At 37.8% G+C, this 13,367-nt stretch overlaps 1 protein-coding gene across 2 annotated transcripts in view; it reads right to left on the bottom strand.

Annotated features, from left to right (window-relative positions):
• Positions 1-1,949: 1,949 nt before the first annotated feature.
• TMEM47 (transmembrane protein 47) overlaps positions 1,950-13,367 on the bottom strand; it is a 32,024-nt gene continuing 20,606 nt past the window's right edge. The window contains exons 2-3 of one of the 2 annotated variants that reach the window (XM_083362913.1): positions 11,776-11,916; positions 1,950-2,661 (exon numbers count right to left, since the gene is read on the bottom strand). In XM_083362913.1, coding sequence (XP_083219039.1) covers positions 2,483-2,661; positions 11,776-11,916 — 320 coding nt within the window. In that variant the 3' untranslated portion in view covers positions 1,950-2,482. Of the gene's footprint in view, positions 2,662-11,493; positions 11,681-11,775; positions 11,917-13,367 lie in introns of those variants that run through there. The other variant, XM_083362914.1, reaches the window with a different exon arrangement.

Here is a 13,367-nt window from a genome sequence, read left to right as displayed (position 1 = left end):
AGAAATTCTGCATTACAGAGCAATAACACAGAGCAGCATTTCCATTGTTTTAAGTATTTACGTTTTAAAGGAGAGCCAAAGTAGGGTACATTCTAATTTACATATAACAAAAATAATTATTTTAAAATTTGTATTAGAACCGTGTACATTGTATAAAAATATTTTCAGAATTGAAAAATATCCAAATAAGACATTTCTAAACAAAAATCAATGTTATACTGGGTAAATCAATTTCCATTTCCCATCCGAAATTAACTTTGGTCACAACACACACACACACATACACACTACACACACACACACACACACACACACACACACACACACACACACACACACACATATATATATATATATATATATATATATATATATATATATATATATATATATATAACTTTGAACAGGAAATAAATTAAATGAGCAATGATAATTGTAAAGAACTCTCATCTAGTCCTTTATATCTGGAGGAAAAAAAGTATAATTTGTATATTGATTGTTACAATAATTTATAATTTTCATAATATATCCCTGGTAGTCCCTATGGAAAAAATATAGTTGCTTCGTTTCTTTTTTTTAAAAAAAAAATCATATGTATCCAAAGAGTGATTTGTCACATTAGCACTTTTTTCAATTAGAATGTCTAAATTGTGTTATAATTCTTTTTTTCTAATTTTACTTCAAGTGAGTTTAATAGTAATATTTTTCCCCACTCCTTAATGAAATATATTTATCAGTATGGCTTTACAGCCCTGGTCATATGTGTTACAAAATATATCATTAAAGACTGACAATATCTTGTTGGATTAACAACTGCTCTCAAAAAATTATACATATATTTATATTAATATTGTCTTAATTTGTATAGATGTTTCCATTTAAAAATGTTTGTTTTTATCTGCAAAATAATTATATTCATGGCAAACACACTGGCAGCATTAGATGTTGTGGCAAACTATTATTTATCATCTTAAGAGCTTAGCTATGTGAGAGTCTTAGATTCTTACAGACATCCCAAAATTCCTTCAGTGTTGCTCAGAGAAATATATTAGAACCTTTTACTTAAAACCAAAGTAATGTTACACTTCTCTAAATTAAATGTTTACTGTTGAAAACTGTAGTTAATATTAACTAAGACTTGTTTGCAAAAGCTAGTTTCAGAATCCATAGTTTTAAATTGGTTAATTGTTAAAATTTATCACAGTTTATCAAGTTTGGATAAAATAGGAAGGTGCAATTAATCTTAGGAAAAAAAATCTCCATGTATCTCCCCTTATATAATCATGCCAGAGGAAAACATGGGAACCTGGTACCATGCATACCTGAAATCCATTGTTTCTCATTTGCCACATAATAACCTATGATTTATTGTGATGACAATGATGATGAAGACATCTCATCCCATTTCAAGCACTTATTTGCCAACACTTCAAATTGTAGTCTAGCAATATTAATTTTAATTATTTTAAGCCTAACCAATAGTTGCAGAAAACTCTTATAAACTCACAGACATTTAAGAGCTTCTGTGCCTGCACTCTACCATTAGCTTAGGACAGGGGTCTTCAAACTTGGCAACTTTAAGACTTGTGGACTTCAACTCCCAGAATTCCTCAGCCAGCAAGCCTAGATGAGGAATTCTGGGTGTTGAAGTCCACAAGTCATAAAAGGGCCAAGTTTGAAGACCCCTGGCTTAGGATATAAGGTTCTATCTCCATAGTTCTATAATTACAGAGATATTAATAATGGCCTTCTATAAAGCATTTTCAAACACTGCTCAAGAAATCTTTACTGTGGTGCTTAGAAATGAAATGGCATCAAGATAAAAGTAGCTCATGCATATTTTCCCCACTCCCCCCACCTTTAAAAATTCTCAATAGATTTGTGTCATTCTCCACATTATTTCTAGAACCTGGCTACAGCTGAGACTGAATGTCCAACCACATAATTTGAAGAATATGTTCTAGGTTTTGACTTGTTTACATACCACAGCTGGCAAGAAAATTTACAAACACATCTTGTTTGAGAACTGCTGAATCATGTTCTAATCAGTTGTCTTCCTTCTCTCAGATCCAGTCATTCAGTCATTTATTTTGTGTAAGAGTCCCAGTACCAATACAAGACAGGAGCCTAAGTTGGTAAGCTTCAGCATATTTCAGCATATATCATCATGTATGATATAAAGAGGCAATTGCACATTTTTGTGCTAGTAGACTATAACAAATACAACTGCTTTTTCTCATATCCATTACCTTCCTTACTGTAGCTGCCACTTCTTTCATTTCACTACAGATGTAGCAGATGTAATTTATCAGGTTTTTTAAAGAGATGTTAAAATGCTATTTGCAGTAGTTATAGCCAAAAGGTAATGGCTAATAAATCAATAGAGTAGACAGCTTGACACTCTACAAAAGTACTAAAAACACTTATAAAAGACAAGACAATCCTTGTTTTATTCCTTTCCTTACAAAAGAAGAAGTTTCCTTTAATAGTAGTCTTCATAGTTCTTGGGGTTCAGACAATAAAGTATGGCACCCCCAAATGAAAATATAGTTGCACCCCAAGCCAGGCCATAGCCCCAGTTGAACTCATGGTATATTCTTAAGTTGACAGTCTCAATGAACTTGATTGGGTAAAGGACAAGACTGCACACCTGAAGAACCACTGGAAAAAAAAAAGAGGAGGGGAAAAGGGAGTCAGATACAATTTGTCTCATTTATCTAGTATTCAACACAAAATCTTCAGGATGTATTTTAATATAACTTTCTGAATGTTACCTACTTCTTATTTAAAAATTAACATATGACCCTCCCTGGATTGGATTAGAAATCATGTATTTTAATGTTCTGAATTAGGAATTTTCTTTCTACAAAGTCAGCAAAGCTGCTTTATCAACAGCAATGATATATATTACCATATGCCACTGTTAGTTGAACATCATTGTAATGTCTGTGTATGAAATCAGTTATATTTGAAAAGGATTAGAGGCAAAGAGAAATGCGCTTCAGAGAAAGTTGACTATAAAAAATTCTGATATGTTATAGCAGGGGTGTCAAACTGCCGGCCCACGGGCCGGATGCATCACACCAAAACTACACCAACCCCGTTGCTGGCAATGGGAAAAAAGTTGCGATATGTCGTGACACGTCACATGACATCATGAGTTTGACACCCGTGTGGTAGAGCTATATAAAAATCCTTATAGCATTAGAAGTTATGGCTGCTCAATACAAAAATGCACAACTCTGATTATTGAAGAGTACTGAGGACTAGGGCAATAGATAATTTGAAAATCCTAAGTATTAAAAAATCTTAATGAATCATAAGGTCTGCAGCTTTATTCTTGTATATGCTACTTATTCTGTTTTCGCTAACAAATAAAAGATAGTAACTTATTTTCTCAATTAATGCTAATAATACTAATAATAATGCAGACTAACGATCAATCTAAAATTCTTATTTGCTAAAATACTTCTACTTTTGCATTTTTATTGATTATTCCAAAAGGAGATGTCAATTCACCCTCTCTGTCTTGTAAGCATCTTTAGGACTTGCATTTAGGACAAACGTTTAGGGCATATTTGTACATAAACAGCAAGAGGGAAATTTCTACTACTTGTCTGGCTCCGCCCCGGGGTTCTGGGAGTGAGGATGTGCAGCCTCCTGAGCTCCGGCTGGTGTACCTGAATGCCAGGTCTGTCGCTAATAAAGCTCCTCTCGTCCGTGACTTGGTTGAGGGTGAGCAGGCGGACCTGGCTTGCATCACGGAGACTTGGTTGGGCCCAGAGGGAGGGATTCCTCTGGTTGACCTTTGCCCACCAGGTTTCCGGGTGCTACACCGGCCTCGGGCTCAGGGTAGGGGTGGGGGTGTGGCTGTTGTTATGAGGGAGACCTTGTGTCCGCGGGAGGCCACCGTTCCCCAGATAGTCGGGTGTGAGTGTCTCTTTTTGAGATGCGGCCCTGGTGCGCAGTTGGGCTTGCTGCTGGTGTACCTTTCGCCTAGTCACATAGCAGCAGCCCTGCCTGAGCTTCTCGATGTCCTCTCTGGGTTGGTGATTGAGTTCCCGAAACTTATAGTTTTGGGGGACTTCAATCTACCATCACTGGGAGGATCATCTGAGTTGGCTCGGGAGTTCATGGCTTCCATGACGGCCATGGACCTGACGCAAGTAATTTCGGGACCGACTCATGAGGGAGGCCACACTCTTGACTTAGTTTTCTTATCTGGACGGTGGTTAGATGATCTTGGTGGGGGCTCCCCAATTGTTATGCCCCTGTCATGGACCGATCATCATCTCCTGCGGCTGGTCTTCCATTTTGCCACCCCCCGCCGTGGGTGTGTGGAACCAATTAAATGGTACCGCCCCAGACGCTTAATGGATCCCCAGAGGTTCCAGGCGGCGCTGGGGTCCCCACCTGCCTCCCTTGCTCACAGCTCGGCAGACACCTTAGTGGAAGCCTGGGAAAGGGCAGCCACTGAGGCTCTTGACCGAGTTGTACCCCTGCGGCCCCTGACCCGGTGCAGATCCCGTCGAGCTCCATGGTTCTCTGCGGAGCTCCGGGAGATGAAGCGTCGGAGACTGGGCCTAGAGAGCGGTTGGAGATCCAGCCGATCCGAATCCGACCGATTGCGACTAAGAACCTATACTAGGTCTTATCTCGCTGCGATAAGGGAGGCGAGGTCTAACCACTTCGCCACCCTTATCGCGTCCGCAGATAATCGCCCGGCCGCCCTGTTTAGGGTGACTTGCTCCCTCCTGAATCAGGAGGTGAGGGAGGAACCCTTGCAGGGTCGTGCCGAGGAGTTTAAGCAGCATCTGTCGGACAAAATCGCTCGGATTCGGACCGGTCTGGACTCGGACTGGGCAGAGTCTGTCGAGCAGGACACGGGTGGTCTTGTCGATATCACCTGGGAGGAGTTTGATTCTGTGACTCCGGAGGAAGTGGACAGGATCATGGGAAGGCTGAGCACCACCACATGTTTATTGGACCCGTGCCCTTCCTGGCTGGTTTATGCAGCCCAGGAGAGGACACGCAGCTGGTTCCAGGCAGTTATATCGGCTTCTCTGAGCGAGGGTAGCTTCCCCGCCATCTTGAAAGAGGCGGTGGTGAGGCCTCTCCTCAAGAAGCCTGCCTTGGACCCAGCTGTATTAAACAACTTTCGTCCTGTCTCCAACCTTCGCTTTCTTGCGAAGGTTGTTGAGAGTGTGGTGGCACATCAGCTCCCTCTGATCCTGGATGAAGCGGATTATCTAGACCCGTACCAATCGAGTTTCAGGCCCGGGTACAGCACGGAGACGGCATTGGTCGCGCTGGTGAATGATCTCTGAAGGGCTCGGGACAGGGGGCATTCCTCTGTTCTGGTCCTATTAGACCTCTCAGCGGCTTTCGATACCATCGACCATGGTATCTTGCTGCGGCGTCTCAGGGGATTGGGAGTGGGAGGCACGGTTTTACAGTGGTTCTCCTCCTATCTCCAGGGACGTTCGCAGTCAGTGTTGGCAGGGGGGCAGAGGTCGACCACGAGGTCTCTCATTTGTGGAGTTCCTCAGGGGTCGGTCCTCTCGCCTCTCCTGTTCAACATCTATATGAAACCGCTGGGTGAGATCATTCGTGGTTTTGGAGTTGGGATGATACCCAACTTTTCCTTTTGACCCCAAACCACCCCAGTGATGCCCTCAACGTGATGTCCCATTGCCTGGAGGCGGTTCGGGTCTGGATGGGGAGGAACAGACTTCAAATCAACCCCGACAAGACCGAGTGGCTTTGCATACCTTCATCCCGGGTTTATTCGGACATTCCACCTCTCGCTATGGGGGGTGAACTATTACCCCCCGTAGATAGGGCTCGCAACTTGGGAGTCCTCCTAGATTCACGGCTCACCCTGGAAGATCATATAGGAGCTGTGACTAGGGGGGCTTTCGCCCAGGTTCGCCTGGTGCGCCAGTTGCGGCCCTATCTAAGCTGGGATGATCTATGCACGGTCACTCATGTGCTCGTGACCTCTCAACTAGACTACTGCAATGCTCTCTACATGGGGCTGCCCTTGAGGACCACCCGGAAGCTCCAACTGGTACAGAATGCAGCCGCGAGAGTTGTGTTGGGAGTCTCCCGATATTCCCACGTTACACCTCTGCTCCGTGAGCTGCATTGGTTACCAGTTGCCTTCCGGGTGAGATTCAAGGTACTAGTAATGGTATTCAAAGCCTTACATGGCAGGGGTCCGGAGTACCTGAGGGAACACCTGCTGCCGGCATCGACTTCCCTCCGCCCTGTGCGTTCCCACAGAGAGGGCCTCCTCAGGGTGCCACCGGTCAGAGAATGTCGACTGGTGGCCCCCAGGGGGAGATCCTTCTCTGTGGGTGCCCCGGAGTTATGGAACCAGCTACCGGTTGAGCTCCGGATGGCGCCCGACCTTCGCTCCTTTCGCCGCGAGCTAAAAACATACTTTTTTGAACAAGCTGGCCTGGCCTGATGAGGGGATTGGGGTTTTTTTTTGCTATTGTTATTTTATTAGGTTTTAAAGATGTATTTTAGTATGTGGGCATTTATTTAATCTTGTTTTAACTTTTGTAATTTGTATTTTTATTCTTGCCCTGTTCACCACCCTGAGTCCTTCGGGAGAAGGGCGGTATAGAAATAGTATTAAATAAATAAATTAATTAATTAAATCTCCACCATTGGCTTTTACTACAGTATATTTTCATTTCAGGTAACCAAAGAAACTGATATGGTACCATAAAGTAATACAGGTAAAAAACAGATTTGTGGGCTTCAATGATCAGAAAATTTGTTATTCAAAGAAGAAATATATCCATCTTCTACATCATATCATATGTCAACTGATATCTATAATCCTAGGAAAAAATACGAATCTCAGTAATCTTCCAAACGTAGAAAGAAACATAAAAATACATACAATAAAAGGAACAGAAGATTTTTGCCCTACCATAAAAATACTGCATAGCAGGTACACTACAGAAGTGTAAGACAGAGAGACAGAGAAGCAAGACACAAAAAGATTAAAACACAAATCATTTCAATATAGCAATGAAAAATTCTTCAAACTGGATCCGATAATGTATGGACCAAAAGCCTTCCTTCCCCCCTAACAATCCATAGCTATTGAATTTTTATGAAAGAAACAGTCTATTGTTTATTGTTTCCTCTGCCATTTAAAGTGACACATTTCAGGAAATGTAACATGTTAGTATTTTATAAGCATTTGCTTCTTCTTTATAAACAAAACTTTTCAGAGAGTGTCTAAGAAATGACTCAAATGGTCTAAGAGAGGGCCAGGCTAGAAATCAAGAGATGGGTGAGTTCCAGCCCAGACCTAGGCATGAAAACCAGCTGGGTAATTTTGAAACAGCCACTTTCTCAGCCTAATCCACCTCAAAGGTTTGTTGTGGAGAAAATAGGAGAAAGAAGGAGTATTAGCTATGTTTGTTCCTTTGAGTTATTTATAAAAATAATAAAGGTAGAATAAAAGAAAATCTTAAAAAAAAATCCCCGCAAACAGCCCACATTATTTAAAAAAACATTGCATAGGAATCCTTTGGGAATGTGTGTTTCATTTTAAAGTAATACACAATCTAAATTTGCTTAGCCAATACTCAGTAACATTGAAATTACAATAAACACAATGAGTTATATTTAATCCACAAAGAATACATCAATCCAAATAGTCAGCAGCATATATAAATCAAATGTTATTAGAACAAAATAACACATGTGAGGATTCTAAAGAACAATCCCTGTTCCCCTTCCATTATTCTTTTTCTGTTTATATTGTTCAGACTTTTATGAGAATTGCCAAGAGCACAGGTGGCAAAATTAATGATTTCTATAAACAGATTATAACACAGAAAAAGTTAATGAAGTAATATAATCAATGGAAGTTCATTTATCACATATGATTTGTTATATTAACTAGTAGTTAAATATAATTCCTATGGAATTGTGTATATAATTGTGTATAAAACTTTGGGGAGCTACATATATATACAAAGCACATAACTTCCATTATTTTAATTTGAATTCTTTAATTAAAATGCGGAATATTGTTTATCACCTAAACAATTTTAAACAAATTTCTTCAGAAGATTAATAAATGTGTAGATGTTTATGTTTTTTTAAATATCCATTTTGACTAAATTTGACTAAGTGAAACTGAGCATTCATAATATGTGTTTAGTCATACCTCTGCATTAATCCATTATACTCTTGGTTATTCTATTAGTTTTCTATATACGTTGACAACTAATACCTGTATTCCTGTTAAAAGGGGTTAAATTAGCAACCATCCAACTAAGAAAAAAGAACTGAAGAACTTGCTGATGGTCTATCCAAACTTCGGTCCATTCACTGTGAGAAATCATGAAGAATAGGCAAAGTATCAAATGGTTTGATGATGACATGTTTTATTCCTCTCTTTGAAAGATATGGCAGAAAGAATTTGGTGAAATAGAAACAACTAATTATGATTATCAATATCTTGAAAGATTGTAGAAAAAAATCACAGTGCATGTACATCTTGACATTGGAAAGGGTGATTAAAAAGGCCCATGAGATTCTAATTAGCAAGCTAGTTAAATATGGACTAGATGGCAGGTTCATTAAACTAAAAATTGAACTTTAAGAGTATTCTTGAGTGAGGTGCTGTAGAATTATCATTATGATTTGAATTAAATAAATATTTAAATAGTATCACATTTAATATGCAAGTAAAACAAAATCCAATACGATATTGATAAGATTTGAAAAGATAAATGAATGCAGACAAATACAAAGTCCTTCACTTATCAAAAAGAAATAAAACATAAATGTGAAAAGGATAATAGAATAAAAGCTTATTACAGGAATGTGATGTGGCTGCTAAAAAAGCAAATGTAATTTTGGATGTAATTCAGTGGTAAGATTCAGCCGGTTCACACCACTTTGGCAGAACCGGTAGCTAATTTTTTGTTGCCCAGGCCCAGAATGGACTTCCGGAAGCAGCATCCACACAGAGAACCAGTTGTTCACATGTTTGAATCCCACCACTGGTGTAATCCTATATACAGGAGGAGGGGGGAGGAAAAAGGAGAAGGGGGGAGGAGGTGGTGTAGGAAGATGCAGGAAGTTCTTCTCTTTATCATTCCACAATGCATGATACAGAAAATTATTATTAAGTAATAGAAACATAGAATAGAAATAAATATTAGGAAAAACTTCCTGGTGGAAACAGCATTTGGACAGTTAATTCATTTATCAAGGAAATGTGAGTTTCTCTTTTGAGTGAGTACAGTCAAAGGCTAAACAACAATCTCTTGAGGATGATTTAATTTTGATCCCTGCATAGGGAGTTAATGACCTTTCAAGTTCTTTAATTCTATATCTGTAATTCATTTCATTTCCTTCACAGCATTAGTGAGTCAAAGTTAATTTTTCTAAAACAATGCAATACACAAATGTATATTCTTTTTTTTTTCTAGACAGGTTTAGGTTTTTTGCAGGAAAAACTGTTTTACTCTCTTGATTATAAAAAGCAGCCTTCATGTAATAAAAGTTAGTTTATTGGAGGGATTAACTTTTAAGTTTATACTAACATTTTGATGGTAAATGCAAATTTAGACATTTGAATAAACATTTTGAAAAAAAAATCCATTCTTGTTTATTAGCAGAACCATCTCAAGGCACTGAAGCATTTTTTTATTGTTGACAATTTTCTATTGTTAATGGCAGTCTCATTTATTTCTACAGAACTTCTAAACCAAGAGAAAATAGCAAACTAACTTCTATTCTGATATATTTTGGACATCACTGAACCAATTTCTCTCTCACACACACACACTTTTCACTCTTAACAAATATGTGAAAACTAAGGGTGCCTCCGATCAAAGAATGCCGATTGGTGGCCCCCAGGGGGAGGGCGTTCTCTGTGGGCGTGCCAGACCTGTGGAACCGCTTGCCGGTTGAGCTCCGGATGGCCCCTGACCTTCGCTCCTTCCGGCGCGATCTAAAAATGTATTTATTTGAGCAATCTGACCTGGTTTGATGGGTTAGGGCAGGGGTTTTAATATGTTTTTAATTATTGTTTTAAATTTGGGCATTATATTTAATTGTTTTTTAACTTTTCTATTCTGTTTTTATATTTATTGCCCTGTACACCGCCCTGAGTCCTTCGGGAGAAGGGCGGTATAAAAATATAATAAATTAAATAAATAAATAAATAAATGGCTTGTTTTCTTTTCTAGCTTCTGCAGCATTGTTTATTACAAGTTTTATAATTGTTGAATGTTTAGAATTGTTTGTATTATCATTCAAATGCTTAAGAGAAGTCTACTTAAGATACTTTTTCCTCTAATATAATCCTCCTCATGTTTCTTGTTCTGTCAGATAACTGAAGCTTTTTTCAAACCACGCGAGGTGAAAAGGCTTGAATGAAAGCAGCTGAAGAACTACAAATGTTTAAGTAAAACAACTAAAATAAAATACGTTTTTAGTATACAATTCTTCCTGTTTTCTGCCAGTGAATGGAACGAAGATCAAAACAATCCTTGCAAATAGTTCTGAAAATTGAAAAGATACAGCTTCACTATAACAACACCTACGTGTATTCTTTTCCTTCTTAAACGGTTTAACTAAAATAATGGAAACAGAAGAGGGCAATAGGATTCTTTTCCTTATAATTATATTCAGGGCTTTTTTTTCCTCATAGAATGCTCAGAACGGAGTTCCGGCACCTTTTTTGGATGGAACCTTGTAGGGTAGGCAAGGCGGGTTGTATGACATGTGTGAGTTCCGGCACCTTTTTCTTTTACAAAAAAAGCGCTGATTATATTCATCCTTGAACTACTAAGAACCTGGATTCTACATCCTTTTATATTGATTTTTAAAAATCCACCTAGCAGACTAGATAGTTGTCACTCTCTCTGTTATGGTATATCAGACAAGTTTACTATTTCAGTTCCAGCAAAAACGTGATTGACAGAAAGGAAACTGCAGCTGGAAAACTTAACAGGAAGGAAGGGAAAACTCTATTATTAGCTAACGATGAATATCCATATCAAAATCCATATCAAATGATGATTTTGTTATACAGTGTATTCCACTAGAGAACATCCCTGAGTTTTCATATGAGCCTTAAAAATAATTTCTTCATGTAATCCCTTTCCTTTGAAAAATAAGGGATTTATATAGTATGAAGGCTATTAAAATAAATAACAAAAGGCAAAGCACAAACACAATGAAAGTAAGGCTTTCTGTGGAGCATAAAAAATATTAGCACATTTGAGTTTAATCCTATTTATTTTTTATATGAATGATTTCCAAAACTAATCCTAAAGAACACAGACACTGTACCTTGAAAGATAAAGTCCCTTAAGTTTCTACAAAGACCTGGAATGGTATCTATTATAATCACCTACACTGTGTTTTAAAAATGTCAAGCAAGCAATGCCGGACAAGATAAGATACTACTATTATCAAGTGACAATATGTGCTTTATTTCTTCTAATGCTTAGATTGGAGGGATGACACCCAGGCTGAAAAAATAGATACAGAATCCCTCCTTCATTCAGTTGCCACTGGGATTTTGCCCTCTGATAAAGAATGCTCTTCAAACTTTAAACGATAGAAAGAGTTGGCCTGGAAGGAAAATCTTGGGATTTCTTGGCCATGTAAACAAAAGCTGAACAATCTGAAATGAAAGAATTATTTTTGGATTATCAGAGATGTTTTGTCTCTATTCTTGAGAAAGTAGCAGCTATCTAATGTACATATTTCAGAACTTACCTGCTGCAAACAGCATGACAGCGACGGGCCTGTAGAACCTCCTCCGTGATCCCACACAGATAGAAATTAGTCCAACCAAGAAAGCTATAAGAATTATGGCAGCACCACCCAACAGCATAGAAAGGGTAGCAATCTGCCAATCTATAAAGGAAAAGGGAAAAAGGTGGGAGTTTAATTTAGACTAATTCAAATAAAGAGATCTTCATCGGAATAGAAATAGATAATAAAAAGTATGAAATAACTCTAAACATACTTTTTACAGAGTTTATAACCTTTTCATTTAGAGACTGACGTTTGTGTGTTTGACCTATATTCTATAGGAAAAACATACAATCACATTTTATGAAATGAAAATATATGAATTCTGCAAATTAATTAATTCCATGTTGGCTGGCCCTAACCAATGCAACTCCCCACCCTGAGCTCTTATGATAGGGGATTTTTTTATGAAACCGAGAAAATGGTGTCTCCAAAGAAATAGGTTTTCAGCAACTCAGGGTAAAGTAATTTGAATTTGCAAGCCCTTCAACCAGTATGCAGTTTGGTTTATCCACATAAATTTCTCTCAGCTCTGCTAATATACAGACTTCATATGTTTATTTCTGCCCGTGGACAAAGCAAAAAATAAGAAATACTAGCCTTTGTATTTTCTGAGTTGTGGAAGTAAACCAAGTTCTTTTCTCCCTGACAGTTAGATGAAAATTAACATTAATACATGCTATCAAATACATTTATTCTGTAATCTTCACTTTGAGACTGATTTTGCACTGCAGACCTCAGGAAACATCTGGACTTGTTATGAATTTCCTTATTTCCCCATTTCCCACTTTTTGTAATTTGTTGGCTATTGAAGACTTCAGAAAAACTCAATAGTTTTACCCACTATTTTGGCTGTTTGTATTATAGGCATTGTTCAGCTGGGGATTTCAATTTCTATAGAAAGTTGTGGATCGGCATATAATAACAATTTGAGGTTTTTTTTCTTTTGGAAAAAAATGATTTAACAATGGAAGTAAAGCAAAGACTGATAATTATTAGGTATATTATAGATGGAGAGTTATTATTGTACTCCTGAAAGAAAATGTTCCTCCAGCTTTCCCTTAGCTCTGGATAGTAAGTTCCTATGGAGATCACTAGGAATATTCTTCTAAATAAAAAATAAGTTTCAGCAAAATAATTTTCTGAGGACTGGTAAATTTTTACATCATGGAGAATATGTGACTGCTGATAGTAAAAAATGTTTTGATGGCATATAATCAATTAGATTTTAACAGTATCACAGACTGATAAACTGATTTTTTTCTTGAGTTAATCTACATGTACCTCTGAACATTTATAATCTCATTTGCTTTAAAAAAGGAAATACTATTTTAAATATGAAATACCATTTTAAATATGTCTTAAAATTTAAATGGTTCATCCAAATTTTATTTCATATTCTGTTCTAACTTTACCAGACATGTTCCAATGGCAAATAGTGCTCACTAACTGCCTTTTTATAGTTGAAAATACTTTTTATAATGTTAGTGAGATCTAGAATTATTCAAAATTAAGACATCCAGGGAAGAAATGGCAGACTGAAGATGGCGTCG

Source organism: Vipera ursinii (assembly GCF_947247035.1).
Source record: "Vipera ursinii genome assembly, chromosome: 4".
Classification (NCBI taxonomy): Eukaryota; Metazoa; Chordata; class Lepidosauria; order Squamata; family Viperidae; genus Vipera; species Vipera ursinii.
The sequence above is the reverse complement of the archived record's forward strand: the minus strand, read 5'-3'. Positions and strand labels throughout refer to the sequence as shown.